The 16361-nt window shown below is 58.5% G+C and overlaps 1 protein-coding gene across 1 annotated transcript; it reads right to left on the reverse strand.

Annotated features, from left to right (window-relative positions):
• Positions 1 to 8052: 8052 nt before the first annotated feature.
• On the reverse strand, positions 8053 to 13297 carry EDA2R (ectodysplasin A2 receptor). The gene is made up of 8 exons (XM_086619781.1): positions 13211 to 13297; positions 12361 to 12539; positions 11479 to 11564; positions 11066 to 11230; positions 10358 to 10504; positions 9440 to 9930; positions 8774 to 8822; positions 8053 to 8348 (listed from the first exon to the last, which is right to left on the reverse strand). Exons 1-8 carry the CDS (start codon positions 13295 to 13297, stop codon positions 8053 to 8055), a joined length of 1500 nt encoding a protein of 499 aa, XP_086475907.1.
• Between the last annotated feature and the right edge of the window lie 3064 nt (positions 13298 to 16361).

Here is a 16361-nt window from a genome sequence, read left to right on the forward strand (position 1 = left end):
TCAGCCTCAGCGGAGCAGCCTGAATCCATTTACCTTTTCTTTGTCAAATTTTTTGTTTTGCCTTTGCGCTTGTTGGGAAGGAAGGAGAGACTGGGGGTGAAGGTGGGAGGAACTGCAGTATTTTACGATTCGTTACTTTAAGCATTGCTGATATATCCTCTGCTCCCCCTCCCTATACAAAGTGGAGGATATGACCCTTTCCTCTGCTACATTTCATCCATATTTATATATACCTGTGTACACACTCAGTGGATGCCAGGCTGCCATCCTCCCTTTCAAACACCGTCTGTGGCAGGAGCACGTCTCCGTCGGTGCCCGAGGTAAGAGGGTGCACACTTTGGGGGACCCTCTCGGACATGACCAGGGTGAGACCTCGGTGAGGACACGAGAGCAGCTCTCAACCCGCCCTGCTCCCCGTGAAGATCCGCTAACGCACGGTCCTCACTGCGTGCCCCAGGTCCTGCGGCACCCGCCGAGCAGAATCGGGGCTGGTGCAGGGTCAGAGCCCACCGGCTCGGGGTCACGTCTGACTCCTCCGGCATTTGGAGGTGGCCGGGGCGTTTGCCCCGTGTGCTCCTTGCTCCTACCTGTTTTAAATTAACTGTAGGAGGTAAGAAATTACGAAGATTGGCCTTATTGTTACTGCATTTGATTGGAGTATTTGTTTGTAATCAAATAATTTCTTAAAACCAGCTCCAGAAGGATGTGAGGGGGAGTTTGAAGAGGTATTGAGTGGGTTGCAAAACCACTTTATTTTGTTAAAACTCTGTTCCCCAATGGGGCTGCACTGGAATCCAAAATCAGCCCATTATCCAGTCTATTGGCGCCCGTTAACATCGTAATTGCCACGCAGAAATAGGCTGGGCAGCCTCAAAAGGCCTCATTTACCACCAGGACTGAGGGAAGGAATACAGGAATTTCACTGGGATAATAATGGATTTTTGATGGATTGTAATAGTTATTGGCATCAGGCTGTGCCTGAAGACAAAGACTGTTTGTTTTTTATCCATAAGGCTTTATGATTGGAGCTGCAATGTTTTGCCTTAAAAATTAACTTCTGCTGCCAATAAAAAGAATTGGACTTCCATTTTGAATCTTTTTTTTTTTTTTTTTTTTGGTGGTGGCTCTTGTTGCTCCCAGTTTGGTTCCAGTCAAGAGGGTTTGCTCCCATCAGTGTTCTCCTAATCCCCCAAACACCCTGTCCGGCTCCCCAGCCCTCCATCCCTGCAGCCCGGGCAGTGCAATCTTTGGGGGGGGGGGGGTCCTCTTCTTCAAATTTGGAGGGAATCTAAGCTGGGGGCAGCTTTGCCAGCCCAGCGAAGCCGCAGGGTGATGTTTGCACTCACTGCGTGGGTGATGCGAAGCATCAAGGTGGCCCTGGCTCTGCCCCCTGCCACGGGGGTCTGTGTGGCTGGAGACGACCTCCCATGCTGGGCACCGGGCTGAGAGCAGGGACCAGCAGCAGGTGTGGGCATGGGGAGCACCAGCAGCACCTTCCTCTCCACAGTGTCCCACCCTCGGGTCCGAGCACAGCTGGTCACAGGCTTTTGAAGGGAACCTCTGGAGGAACGCAGCCTCCTCGCTGGTGAGCCTCCAGGTCCAGGTGCGGCTCGGTGCCAGCTGCCTGCCTAAATTCTGCCAAATTATTCATGCCCGGTAAGTAGATGTTAACGACTTGGCTTAAGTTACCTTCGGCTGACACAAGAATTTGACGGGACAGCTTCCCACCCACCTGAAACGCGCTCGGAACGTTTGCAAAAGATTCTTCTAACTTCACGTAACTAAACGCCATCGGGCACCCGCGTGCGCTGCGGCCGCGGCTCCGCCGGGCGGGACCTGCGCAGCGACGGCCCCTGCTCGCCACCGGTCTGGCTGCGGCGGCTGGCGGCTCTCCAGGCCCCCGCTCGGCGTCCGAACATCGCAGCTTCCGACGGGGAAGGCGGGAAAACCAAGCGCAGAAGCAGGAAAGCCGCGTTCGCCGGGGGGTGACCACGGTCTCGTCTCTGCCCTTCGCTGGCTTTGCTTCTCAGCCAGACTCCCCCGAGGAGCGAACACGGGGTTTCAGAAAAAAGGTCTCACTGCGAAAGCCCTCCCTGTGTGCCCCCAGCATCTGCACACGAGGGGAACCTTGGAAAGCTCTAACTGATCACAGAGCACGCAGTCACTGTGAATTCAGGGCTCATTAATTAGCCTGGTCCTGCTGCAGACTGCCGAGCAGGATCCCACCTGGAGCATTTAATTAGTGGGAATGTCTCCTCCAGCCTGGCCAGACCTCTCCATCAGCTCCTCTTGGCAACTCGGTGCTCACTGGGCAGGAGGATGTGCCCTCAGACGATATGGGTCCCCTATGAGAAGGATGCAAAGACCCCACTTGACCTGTAGTAGCCCCTCGGCAGGTCTCAGATAAAGTCTGCTCAGGGTTCCCTGGTCTGCGCAAGGACTTGGAGTCATTGGTCTCTACCTCTGCAGTTACTTCATCGGGGGATACAACTGACGTATCTCAACACCCTACAGGTTTCACCCAAATTCTCTGGAGCAAAACCCCATGGGTCAGGACCACTGGCTGCAAGCTGTGGCTGCTGGGAAAGGCCAGACACAAGTCTGTGTTCCTGCTCCAGAGACCCGCTCCAGAGAACGCCCAGCACATGTAGAATCATGGAATCACAGAATGGCCACGTGCCTCACATGGGCCAAACGGCACTTACTGGTGTCCTCCTCTGGAACTGGAGGCTCATCAAGCAGTTGCCCTGTGTGCTTTGAATGCCTTTGGAGCAGCTTTGCATCCCAGCTGGAGATGTTCCTCCCGGAGGCAGCTGAGGCGAGGACCGTGTGTACCCCAGTGTCTTGACATGCTGCCAGCCTCTGCAAACCACGGCTGCTGAGGCACCAGGAGCTGGAGAGGCAGGAGCCAGCCCTGCTCTGACCACCTCGGAGCGGTTTTCAAACCCACGCTTCTCTGCTCGCACAGGCACGTGCGTTCCTCTTGCCAGGCCTGGTCCGTGGATGTCTCCCTCTCATCGCAGTGCTGAGAACACGAACCCCAGGTACTCGAGGGGAACGTGGTTTATCATCGCTCCTCGTGCGTCAGCCAAAACCGAGGCGAGCCCAGAGAACGCAAGCGCTCCGAGGCAGCAGAGCAGGGCGTAGACCTCCTGTTCACAGGGAGCTCCTGGTTCGGGTGTGAGCGTCTGCTTTGCATGGGAGCGGTCACCCCGGGACATCTCCAGAAGAGCAGACCCTTGAGGCATGGCCAAACCCACCCACCTCGCACCTCCTGCAGCACGTCCGATCCCCCAACACCTGAGGACGAGAAGTTCTGGGTGGTCACAGCCCCCGAACCAGAAGTCCCTTGGACACAAGGCAAGGCACACTCGGAATTCCCATCCCAACAGCAGGCAAGAGGCGGCTCTCCCAGTGGAGACACCCCCAGCACTGCCCACCCAGCACAGCAGCCTCGGGCACGGTGCTGGGCATGGGCTGGGCACAGTGCTGAGCTCTCAGCCCCAGTCCCAGAGCCTCCCCGCCGCGGGAGGGCTGCGGTCCCTGAGCTTGCAGCATGCACCGTCCATCCCCAGTTTTACTTGGGGCTGGGAGCAGGTGGGGACACCGTGGATCACCGGCTCCCTGCAGAGCTCCTCCTGTTCTCAGTGCACCAGCAAATCCCTCCCTCCCCTAACGGGGGTGTGTTATTTCCAGCATCCGTGAGAACAGAGGCCCCGCGTGCCCACAGAGCTCCACGGAAAAGGCTTCTTCGGAAACGAGGGGCGCCGAGTGCCTGGGCTGGCGCTGTGGTTCTGCATGCGGCGAGGGACGAGGGGCCCCGATTTCAGAGGCTGCTCTGGCCGCGCCACTGGTCGCAGTCACGGCAGAGGCACCGCCAGCGTCGCCTGTGGGCAGCAGCACCAGCGCCCGTAACGCCTGCCAGAGTTTGGACAAGCGTAATAGCTTTAATTAGAAAAGAAAATCATATCCTTCATTCTAATAATTATTTTAAAGAGCAGACCAAGTGTAAGGGCATGAACAGACTTAACGAGCACTGTAATTACAGAGCTCAAAGAACGACTGTTCCTTCCTCAGCGAAGCTTCAGGAACAGGAGCTCCTCCGGCACCGTTACGGGGTCTCTGCCTCCTCCCTGTCCCCAGGCCACGCGATGAACCCCCCTGGGTTTCCACCCTTTTGGGCAAGATTAAACCCACTGGAAATAGCGGCTGCCCCTGCCCAGCAGTGCCCCTTGAAGCTGTTCCTGCCCCGTTCCCACACCAGCACCACGAGGATGATGGACTCAGCTGCGACAGCATCTTCTTTGAGAAGTGCTGCCGACCCCTGCCAGACGGACAGACCCCTCCACAGACCCCACGGTCAGCGCCCGCGGCCGGGGCCGCCCCACGCAGTGCCCTTTGCCCGGTGCCCGCAGGCGCGATGGGAGAGGAATCAAAACTCACCAAGCGGCATCACCGCTGGCTCTGAAATTTATTTATCTACAAACACACAGCATCCGAGAGCACCGCATCTGGGAGGAATGTGGGGCACACAGACACCCCTTCGTTAACAAAAAGGGCAGGAGCCTCAGCTACTGCTTTATTTGAATACAGACATCACCCGAAAACAACAGGAACAACTCTACTTCAGAATTACTATGGCAGTGACACAGAATTTACAAAAATATAAATAACCTATTCGTAACCTTAAGGAAAAATAACATCCACCATAAAAAAAATTTATTCCCCTAGGTAAACCATGGCTACAGAAACATGTTATTTTTTTAAAAAAAGCACCAGTCTGCATTATTAATCCAAACTACGTCGGGCAGTTCCCCCTAACACTTGCAGACTTTGTGAGAAGTGTGTCCAGATCATAAAAACCAAGTTTTCCTCAGTATTGCCTGCTTCTGAAAGAGCACATTGAAGGTACAATTCTTATAAGCACCCCGTTCATCAAGAAAAGCACCCAAGGATTTACTAATTGTTCATTGTAATGAACATTTTAATAGGATTTAAGAACATGCCTATTTTTAAGTCTATGCTTAAGAGCTTTCCGGAACAGGGCTGGACTTGAACTTATCATACAAATTCCTCTGCAAATCAGACTTCCAGACAAGAGTGGTGTCGAAAACAATCGCTTGTAAAAAAATAAACCTGCTGCACAAGAGTATTTCCATTGTTCAGCCCAAGCTAAAGTTTGCACAGATGCTGAATTATTTGATTTCTTTCAACTCTTTTTGAGCCGTGCCAGCTTGGCACGAACAGCTTCCTGATGCTGCAATGTGAGATGCAGCGCTACGGGAATTTCCTTCCCTTATGTTCCATGTATTGTGCTGAAAATACTACTAAAAAGTGAAAGTCAAGTATCAAGTCCATTGGTTCCCAGCTAAAGAAATTCACCGCCCCCGGACCGCCGCCGTTGCTGATGCCCAACCCGCAGCATTACGCCGTTTTTCAGGCTCTCGTGGTTCCCCGTCTCCCGGGGGCCTCAGCTGGGCTGGTGGAAATCCGGCCAAAAGGGTCCCTGGGGGGCGAGTTAAAGGCCACTTGTAGGAATTCTGGCCCGTGTAAACACAGCTGATTTTGTCACCGCAGCTGGAAGGAGGATGCCCACCGTGGGCACCGTGAGAGTGGGGAGCAGCCCTCGGGTGGGAGCTGGAGGGGCTCACCACTGAAAAGCCCCGTCCTGCAACGCTCTTGTGCGGGGTCAAGCCTCCCCGGAGCACCAACCACGGCGACTCGCACCGAGACTGTGTAAAAGGTTCCGGGTGAACCCAGAACAGTTAAAACACACTTAAAACACAGGTAAAACCACCCCTACCTCGTGCTGCCAGCTCCTGCCAGCCCAGCACTGCAGGCAGTGTGCCCAGCGGCACAGCTGGGGCGCAAGGGGCAGCACGTGGGAGAGCAGGAGCTGTGGCACGGCACAAACCCACCCTACATGCCGGGTATGGCACGGCACAAACCCACCCTACATGCCGGGTATGGCACAGCACAAACCCGCCCTATGCGCTGCCTCCTCAGCCTCGAGGCAGAGGTTGAGTTTTGACCATAAATAATATTGCTCAGACATCAAACGGCTGAAAAGTAATGGTTTACCTTAAAAACTATGAAGCATATGGGGTTGATTTCTTTAAAGAAGAGAGAAAAAAAATACTAAAACCCACCCATCCAGTGGGTCCAGAGCCCACCCACCCACCCACAGAACGGCTCAGCACGTGCCAGGGGCGCAGCTGTGGGGACCTGCAGCACATATGTGTGACCACGTCCTCGTTATTCACCGTTTTCACCTTAATGGCCCCCTGCCCACCGTGTGCTGCCGATGCTGCCGTGGGACACGTGCCCAGGGACGCGCAGGACGAGCCACCCAGACCGGCTGGGACTCGGAAGCCAGTGCTGGTGAGCTCAGCCGCGCGAACGCTCCTGCTCAGCCCGCTGTAGGTGAATTTATCTTCATTCCTGCTGGAAGTGACTAAGCGCGCCCACAGAGGGATTAAATATTTATTCACTTTTGTTACGTGGTCAATCCAAACGCTCTCTCCCTGCCACGATAAACCTCAAGTGAAAAGCCCTGTCCCCAGGCTGCGTTTGCTTTAGCAATACTTTTCCTGGCTGCTCCATAAGAGAGCAGGCATGTAACCCAAGCCTGACCCACCCCAGCCCAAAACGGGTACCAGGGCTGAGGCTTCTGCTTCTTGGGAGCAAAGAGCAATAAAACGACCTTGACTTTGGAAGAAAGAAACAGCGAGGGGAAGAGAAAGTGTCACATCCAGCTGAAACTGCCCATGCCTCCCGCTATCGCGCCACGTCCCGAGCACGCTCCAGTCTTAACAGCGTTTGACGGGAAGAAGAACAAAGAACAGCAGCTATTAATACCCGTGCCAGGGATTGCAGACCCGGGGAAAGGGCTGCCTGCCCGGCAGGCTGCTCGCTCTTTCCAAGTACTGTGCTCAGATAAAGGGGTAAAAGCGTGAGCGCGGCTGGGGGTGCCCGGGGGCCGCAGGGTAACAGTGCCACTCGCTGGCAGCCGCACGGCTGAGGGGGAGCAGGAAGTGTCGTGACCTGGGCAGGACTGGCATCCGCAGCTGGGTCCCCCTGACACCTCGGCCCCCTGAGCCCCGGCTGCCGGGCACCGCACCGGGTAACGCCGCTGAGGCCAGGCGGACACCGGTTCAGGAGGACAGATGGATGCTGGCAGCCACCAGCCCTGGGGCACAACACCCGCAGTCGGGGGCACTGGAGGCAGGCGGGATGGTGCGAGCTCTGACAAATCCTCCACAAAGAAATTAAAAGCAGAAGGGCGCTCCCCTCCCTAGCAGCTACTCCCAGAAATGAGAATATTAGGGAATATTCTCATATAGGGGAAAAAAAAAGAAGGAGGTTATTTTAAAACAAGGCAGCCCTGCCGTGCCCAGCACAGAGATGTTGCTGCTGACTGCCCCAGCCCCGCTCATGGCTGCGGCCCGGCGCTGGCAGCTGCGCAGGGCACCGCGGCAGAGCAGCCCCAGCTCTGCCACCACGTCACCGCAGGGCAGTTCGCAAAGCCTCAGCACCCGGAGGCGCAGTCGGCAGCGCCCGCGGGGCGGCAGGGCCGGGGCTGCGGCTGGAGCCCGGGGAGCACCGTCCCGTGCCCGCAGCAACAGCACTGCGCTGCCACGAGGACGTATGCCAGCCCGTCCCGGGGATCAGTCCGAGACTCCTGCAAGAAAACCACACCGCTTCCCAGGGACACCAAGGGAAGGTGCCAGGGTGGGGCAGCACAGGGAGACCAGAGGCCAGAGCCCGGTGCAGCGGCCACAGCCAGGTCCTCTGACGGGGACTGTCTCTGGTGCAGAGGGAGAGGAGTGAACAAAACCCCACGTGCGGGGGCTGGCAGGAGGCACGGCCGTGCCCCCAGCACTGCCCGCGGGGGATGCTCCCCCTCGCGTCCTTCTGCTCCATGATGCAAAGACCATCTCCACCTGCTCCACACCTGCACGTCAGAGAGATTATGTGACCACGGGGCTACCGGACCCTCTCCCATACCAGTACACCCAGTGCCTGGAGCCTCCTTTGTCCCTCCCGTCCCCTCTAGCGCTGGCGGCACGGGGCCTGGCTGAGCGCGAAGTGGTCGCAGAGCAGGAGCAACGCATCGAACCGCTGGAGCCGCTGCAGAGCCTGGGCCAGGAGCGGGATGGTGACGGCGTCTCCCGCGCAGGCGAAGTGAGTGACGAGCTGCTCAAACCCAGATATCCGTCCCAGCAGCTGGGGTGCGACCCCCAGCTCCAGCGCCACGTGGCTGAAGTTCTTCGCACCGTTCAGGGAAGGGTCCAACACGAAGGCAAGTGACTGCACCAGGGAACGAGGCAGCTCTGCTACCGGCAGACCTGGGGCAGCAACACAGCAAAGTGGGGTTAGAAACCAGCCCATCCAGCTGGGATGAGAATCAACAGAGCAGCCAGACCCAAGCCCCCGTCCCTGCCGAGCTGGCGAGATGTCACCCTGACGCTGCAGGTATCTCCTCCAACATCACTTTCAGAGCTCAGTGACACAGAGCTGGCTGAGTCCTGGGGAGGCTGGTAACTCGTGTGACAACTGGGTGTCCACCTGCCACCCACCCGCAGACCATCCGAGGCAGCACCACAGAAAATCTACCCTGGGAACCAGCACCAAAGACCACAAAGGTCCCATCAGTCCCTGTGACTGACACCTCCGAAGCGCGGTGGCCTCCCGGAGGAGCTCCCTTCCAACAACCTGCCACTCTCCACTGCCTCAGGACTTGATGAACAAAGATGAGGCTGGAAAGACTCACCCTTTGCCGAGCTGCTGATCTGAGTCACGAGGCTCTGGGCATCGTCCACCTGGCAAGACAAGACCTAAGGTTGGTGGCAGCCCAGCGAGAACAGCAGCACCCGTCACTGCTCCCCGGGCCATCACAGGGCTCAGAGGAACAGCGCTTCTCCCAGCACCACCATCCCACGGAGCCAGTGACCTCCTCGGGATGCTCCACGGCCTCCTGGCAAACTGCTTCCAGAGACGGTCACCTGGAGCTGCGCTGTTAGACGCGTTTCTCTGCCAGACTTTTCCTGAGCCTCAGTGACGTTAGTCACCGGGTTCACCGCGAGCTCAGGGCGGGAGGAGGAACCAGCCCCCCGCTGCCAGGTCCGCTGTCCGGAGCGCGGGAGGACAGGAACCACCGGGAGCACACCCGCTGACGACATGCTGATATGCTCAATAAGTTGACTCTGCTTTTTGGAGTGTTTGGAATGGCCCCAGCAGGTGATGTCCCAGTGGCTGATGGCCCGTGAGTGACACACCACCAAACATCTGGCAAACTGGTTTCTGTAAGGACCAGTTGGGCCCCAGTATTAACACCCCTCAGCCTATGCCCCCACCCCACCGGCAGGCGCAGCCCCTGCGCTGGAGCCCTGGGTGTCCGGCAGCAGGTCAGAGAAGCCACGAGGCTGGAGCAACTTACCGGCTGCTCCCCGCTTTCGGCAGTGGGATTCGGGAAGGCGGAGGGCAGGTGCTGGGCCCCCTCCAGTCCTGCGCCACCGCTCTCTGCTGGGATCCTCTGCGTCGCCCGGCTCGCCGTGTCCTCCGACCGCTCGCCGCCCACAAACTCTGCCTGGGTGGAGAACTTCTGGAGGTCCAGCTCGGTGCACTCCACTGGGGCGTGGGGCCACTTGTGCTGCATCTCGGAGGCACAGGAGGAGAGGGGGGCCATGGCCTCCGCCGTGCCTGGCTGGCCCTGCCTGGGGTCGGAGGGCGGCAGGACCCCGGCCAGGCAGTCACCACGGCCCGACGCCCGGATGAGGGGCTGGCTTTCCAGGAGGCTCCTGCCCAGCTGGGCTTTGGAGGTAGCGCCGACCACGACGGCCGGTGGCAAGTCCGTCTCTGGCTGGAGAGAGGGGAGCTGGAGACCTACAGCTTCCCCGTCCGAAATGAACTGCACCGCTTCCACGGGGCCTGAAACCAGAAACCGGCACGGCTCAGCGCAGCCGGGGCTCTGCCCGGCCCTTCCCGGGGCTCTGCCAGCCCCGTGGGACCCGTCGGCCCAGAGGCCAAACCCCTGTCCCCTGCACCGCCGCTGAGCAAAGCCGCTTTTGTGCCTTTCTGCAAAGTTTTGAGTGGGGTCGATCCCACCCCCCCGAGTCACGGGGAGCTCGGGAGCGGGCTGGGGGCTCGGCAGCTGCAGGGGCTGTGCACGAGCGGTTCGGGCACTGCTGGCGCAAGGTCTGCAAGTGTTTGTGAAGGGACGTCCCAAACCCCATGTCGGTGGGACTTGGACACCATCCAGCTCCGTCCATCCTGCCTGAGGGCACCTCAGTGGGTCCTGGGACTGCATGAGCCGGAGTCCAGCACCGCCCTCCCTCCCCCCGACGGGAGCAGGTACCTTCTGCCTGCCTGTAGCAGGGGCTCAGGTTCTTCACACCCAGGCAGCAGGGACCAGACATCTGCTCCTCGCACAGGAACCTGCCGGGTGCCGCTGCAGTCGGGAACATTGCTCGCTGGCCCGAGAAGTTCTGAGTCCTCAGGAAGACTTGGAGGAGAGAGGAGAACCAGTTTGAGCGAAGGCTTGGCTTGCTTCCCCAGCATGTCCTCAGCTGTGCGGTATGTCTGCTGGCGAGGGGCCGGGAGCCGGCAGCTCCCTGGCATGCTGCTGGATGCCAACATGCCCCAACTCCAGCCACCAAACCGACTGCCCTCTTCCCTCCCCAGCCCTATGGTCCTGTCTGCAGAAAGCCACTCAACCTCAGCCCACCCCTGAGAAACCCCAGGACAGGAGGGAGGATCGCCAGCTCCGACTGCAAACCGGCATTCTGCTCCTACTCATCGCAGCGCTGAGCGGGAGGGAGGCTCCTCCGTGTCTTTGCGCAGGCAAAGCACAGGAGAGTCCTGCCCACGCAAAGGGCACAGCGAGGTGTTCGTTCTGCCTGAGCAGAGGAACGTCCAGGTCACTGTGTGCTGCAAGAGCAGCAGGGCGGGGGGCAACGCTCCGCACAGCGGGAAGGGGGCTGCATGAACGGCACAGTGAGGAGGGGGCCACGGGCACGCATGAATGGCACAGGGAGGAGGAGAAGCACCGCAGGCATTGACTCACCTCGCTGGCACTGGCTCTTCCAAAACCGCTTGCAGTAGATGATGGAAAGCGCCAGAAGAACCAGCACGATGATGACCAGGGCACTGCTGGTCAGTGCAAGAAGGGCCGTGTCCTGCGGCGGTACGGTGGGGACGGCCACCTTCACCAGGTTGGTTCTGGATCGACCTGCAAACACACCAGCCACAGGACATTGGAGCCTGGGCCCAAAGCTTGGGCCACCCCTCCCTGCCCACCCCTCTTCACGTGCCATGACCGTGCCTCCTGGCAGCTCTGCGGGACAGCGGCTCGTGCCGCTGACGCCTTTGACACGGTCACGATGACAAAGCGCGGACCACGAATCTGCTCTGCCATGTCCCCACCACCTCCTCCACCCCGGAGGGTCTCTCCCTGCACTGGCGAGGGATGGCACGTACACTGAGGCTCGGAGGAGGGCGTCTGCTTGGTGCAGGGGATGCACTCCCAGTCCAGCCGCCCGCTGATCCGCACCTTGCGGTAAAACCTGCAACAGAGCAGAGGGTCTCAGCAGCACATGGCCCCGTGGCGAGCTCCCACCAGCATGGCTCTGGAGAGATGGGTGGTTTGCCCACCCCGTGGCAGCACGGGGAGAGCTGGCCCCTGCCTCATGCTCTGCCCTGGCAGCGGGTCTCTCTGTTGCTGGCTGAAGCCGTACCCGCAGCTACTTTTTCCAAGGAGCCACTTTGGCCGAGGAGGGACATCACTCGAGGTGCCTCTACCCCCCACCCCGTGTCTGCTGAAGCGGGCGACAGTGATCAATAGCCCCACACAGTCACAGAAACACCCCAGCCCACAACTGTGTCTGGGAAGAGGCTCATGACCCAGAGCCCCAACTCGTTCTGCTCCCAGGAGCCACGTTTCCCTCCCAGGAGCCGCAGGAGCCGCGCTGCTCGCCAGCCCTCGGGCGTTTCGCAGCCTGGTTGTATGCAGCAGCACTTCAGCATCTCCTGAACCCATCACCTGAGCCACGGCCTGTCCTCCTCTGTGGGGACCACCAATTGTGGTGGTCTGTGGCCACTCATCTTCCAGTGCTCAGCCACCCTGCTGCCCACAGGAACAACTCCGGCTAGAAGGAGTTTTCTTCCACTGCTCGTTCACGGGAGCCTTCAGGTTCCCGTCTTTGGAGCCACCGGATGGGGCTGATTTCCCTGTCATTAGCAGCCGGGGCTCCTCTTACACCCCATGTTCTGGGTGGCCTCAGATGAAGCTCCCTCCACGCCCCCCCCAACCCATTCCCAGGTGCGACCTCCACACTCGAGCCCGGATCCGGCCCCGCTCACCCCGGCAGACACTCCCCACAGACCGCGTTGGCCGTCGCCGTGCAGTTGGACTTCTGGACGCGGTTGATGAGGGTGCAGGACAGGCAGAGCTTGCAGCCATGATGCCCCCAGCTGTCCTTAAACTTCCTGGGAGGGCAGGGAACGCACTGCGCGTCCCCCCCGCCGCCGTCGCCGCAGTCCTGCAAGACACGAGGTCAGGTGTGTGGCTGCGGCGAGGAGCCGCTTCGGATCCCACAGCGGTAGAGGGGACCAGTGTCCCTTCTTCGGGGCAAAGGGTGGAGGGGTTCCTGCCTGTGCGAGGGGTCCTCAGAACCCAGCCAAGAGCAGGCGCCACTGGAACGGCTCCGATGGAAGCACACGGGGAAGCTGTTTGCTGCCCAGCTGGGGCGCTCCGGCCGTGTTTAGGGAGAGAACCCCGGGCAGCAATGCACCCCGGGAGGCACCCTGGCAGAGGAGACCCCATGGGAGCCCGGGTCGGAAGTGCCAGTCCCACCATTGAGGCTGGGCTGGGTCCCCACTGCAGCAGCATCCTGCTCACGCACATCCAGGCACAGCCTGGCTGGGCAGCGCTACGGACTGGGAGGAAATTTACATTTCCATGGGCAGAAAGGAAAGAGGGCAACCCGAGCAACAACCCAAAATCCCTTCCCACCTCCCGCTTCCATCGCCTCGCCCTCCTATCCAGGGTGAGGGAAACCGTTCATCATTCCTTCCCACCATGTCCCAGCTCTTCCCAACACGTCCGGATCTCAGATTATCCTTCCGAAGGAAGGATGGCAGAGGATTCACCTAGCACTGTAAAAGCCTCGGTGCTGGATGATTCCTGGTCCTTCCAGAGGAGCCGGTTTACCTTGGAAAGCTCCTGTCCGGGCATGCAGTTTCTGCAGGGGGTGCATTTCCCATGCTCATCCAGGTACTCGCTCTCCTGGCAGTCCATTGGAGCTGGAGAGGGGCCGGGCACCTGGGGAGGAGAGGAAGAGAAGGCAGAGAGGTCACAGCCAGCCCCAGCGCTTCTAGGATGAGCAGCGTGCCCTTGTCTGGGCAGGAGTTTCCACCCCGGCCAGGATGGCAGTCTGTGCTTCTTGTGCATCGCGGAGATGACTCTGGCAGGAGGAGGCTGCCGGCTCCCACCGCCCCGCATGGCCCCCACTGCTCCAGCAGCTCTGCCTGGTTTTGCTGCCACGGCGTAGCCTTCACGATGGAGCAAATGAAATTTCATTTCCAATGTTAAGGTAGACCCATGGATCACTGGGGTCCCCAGACTACTACCGGTAAAGAGCTCAGTCCCAGCGAAGTCCCAGCTTTGGGACCCGGGAGCTGCACTCTGGCCAGTGTGGCTGTGTTGGTCGGAAACGACCGGACACCGGTGGCCGGCCGTGTCCCTGGCAGAACTGGACACACACCTGTGTCCCTGTGGCACTGGCCCAGGGCTGTGGAGGCTGCCCAGGCTCTTGCTCCGCGCACGTTCCGGCTCAGCGCAGGCTCGCTTGCAGCCATCTCAGAGGACCAGCAGAACAAGCACCGATCTCCCTCAAAAACACCATCCAGAGCTTTCCCCAGGTGAATCAGTGGCTCAGCTGAAGTACCAGCAGAACCGCCCCAGCCCCAGCAGAGCCCCAGTTGGCACCTTCGGCGAGGATGGCTGACCGGGGAACGCGGGGCCCGAGTTGGACCGAACAGGCAACTCAGACTGAAGCTACAAAACTGAGCGATTGATTTAGAGTTTTGGGGCTGTCTGCTCACTTTTGCCTATTCCAGGTGGGTTCTGACTGTGATAACAGAAATGGAGTAAAATCTACCCCCACTAGACCAATCTTCATTTTGCTTTCCTCATAACCTCGTGCCGCAAATCGGGAGAGAAACTGTCCAACCACCCCTGGGAGCAAGACCTGTTAACTTCCCAACACCCACCAGGAACCGGGAGCACCTGAAAACGCCCTTTTGAAGGGGCACCACCCCGAACAGCCCAAACCGCCGGCATTGCACCCAGAGCTGTCCTGCTCTGCAGCCCCGGGAGGAGGCACGGCTCGGCCGGGACGCCTGGCCCCTGCAGGGGGGTCTCTCCAGCAGCAGAGCGGGGAGCGGACCGCAGGACCCCCCCGGCCCCCCCATTGCAGCCCCCTCCCCTCCCACCCGCACCGAACACCGCGTCCCACTGCGGCATTCCTCCGCAGGCTTTTGCGGCGCTCCTCTGCCTAATCCCCCACCACTCCCTTGCCGGCTGCCTTTTGGAAGCGGACACTTGGACGGGCTCCCCAGGCCCTGAACGACCAGGATTCATTCGGGATGAAGTCTGCCCCGGACGAGCATAGCAAGTGAGTCACCCTCGCCGCAGCCCCCGCGCGCAGCCAGGTCTCGTTAGCCGTCACAAGGAACGGCCGATGAGAGGCCAAGGCAGCTAAATTTATCTTGCAAACATCTCGGGAGGGGCACGATCACAGCCTATAAATAGCGTAAAGGTTACTGACACCGCCGAACAAATAAAGGAGATTTGTCACCATCTCAGAAGGTGGCGAGGAGGGCGCTCGGTGCCAGCGCCCCGGGAGGAGCACAGGGTTCAGGTCCAGCTACAGGCTGAATGTAGGAGGAGAAACAAAAAGGGGGGAGACAGGCCCCAGGCGGGTGACACACAATGGCTTCAGCGGGCTGGCACGCTAACGACCCAAACCCAGCCTTGGTGGGCTCCAAGCGTGCACCCCCCGCACCCCCCGGCGGGTGCCTCTGCCCAAGGCAGGGGGTCAAGGATGCTGACGCTCCGGTCCGGGCTCTGGAGCTTCATTTAGGCTTTTGCTCGTAACGAGAGCAGGAGACACGTGAAACAGAGTTGCAGGCAACAGAAAAGGAGCCCGGCCACCAGTCTGGAGAACAACGGGACCGATTTTCACCCGCTCTCCAAAGTGCCGCTGTAACACAAGAAAGAAGTACTGGTGGAAAAAAACCCACACCAAAACACCCCAAACCAGTCGTTTTGATGAAACCCTCCTGCAAACACAACGTGAGCACTTCCTCTCATATATTTACAGATTTCTCTGCCCATCAGAAGGGGCTGCAGCCAGGGATGCATCCCCCGCAGCCCACCTGCCCAGGACAGGCATCGCTTAAACGAGTTTCCCAATACAGAAAGTCACACCGGCAAAAGGAATCCCACACCAGTGCAAATCCACACACGACGACGTCCACCAGCACGGTGGTATCGCTCCGGGACGGCGGGGCAAACGGCACACCGCGACCATGCCAGCAGAACTGCTCAGCGCAGAGCAGGCCTGCCATTTCTCAAGCCACAATGTAATGATACATGGAACAAACGCTTTGTTGAGTATCTGGCATGAAATTCAAAGCTGTGGGGTTTTTGTACTTCTTACTGTAACAATACCAGAACCAAGACATTTAATTTGTAAGTGGAGCATACATCCAAACCGCACAGCACCGCCCTGTTACAGCGGCAATTTCTGATAGTCTAATAACTGACTAAAACTGCCCTAATTAGCTGAAAGCAGAAAACAAAAACAAACAACAAAACCCTCCTACCTCTTTGGAAACTACATGGGATCTCAAGGTGACAGCCAGAGCAACAGATTTTATTTGCTAAAGAGGAGCATAAACATGACACAGTATCAATACACTTAGAGGCTGGAGGGAAGCAAAACATACTGCCATTGTTTCGAGATGCACGAAATCTTCTCACTTAAAAACATCATAATTTGTTAAAGGACTCTTTTATTGTCCTAAAGAGACAACTTGTCTGAGCAAGGCCAGCAGAGCGTGCTCCCCGCTGCGTTATTACTCAACAGAGCAAAAACATGAGTTGCTGAATGAGTTTCACTGCATGAGATAAAAAGCGTTTCAGCAAAGCTACAGTGTGAGTTGCAGTTCATTCACCTCTGACAGTTCTGGAGCGCTCTCATTTTCCTTTTCCTGTGAAAATGTAATTTTCAAAAAAAATTAGACTATCTGGGAATCTAAAGTATTTCTTTTGTGTCCAACTAATGGATTCTGGTAGG

Source organism: Tauraco erythrolophus, chromosome 13, assembly GCF_009769465.1.
Source record: "Tauraco erythrolophus isolate bTauEry1 chromosome 13, bTauEry1.pri, whole genome shotgun sequence".
NCBI lineage: Eukaryota > Metazoa > Chordata > Aves > Musophagiformes > Musophagidae > Tauraco > Tauraco erythrolophus.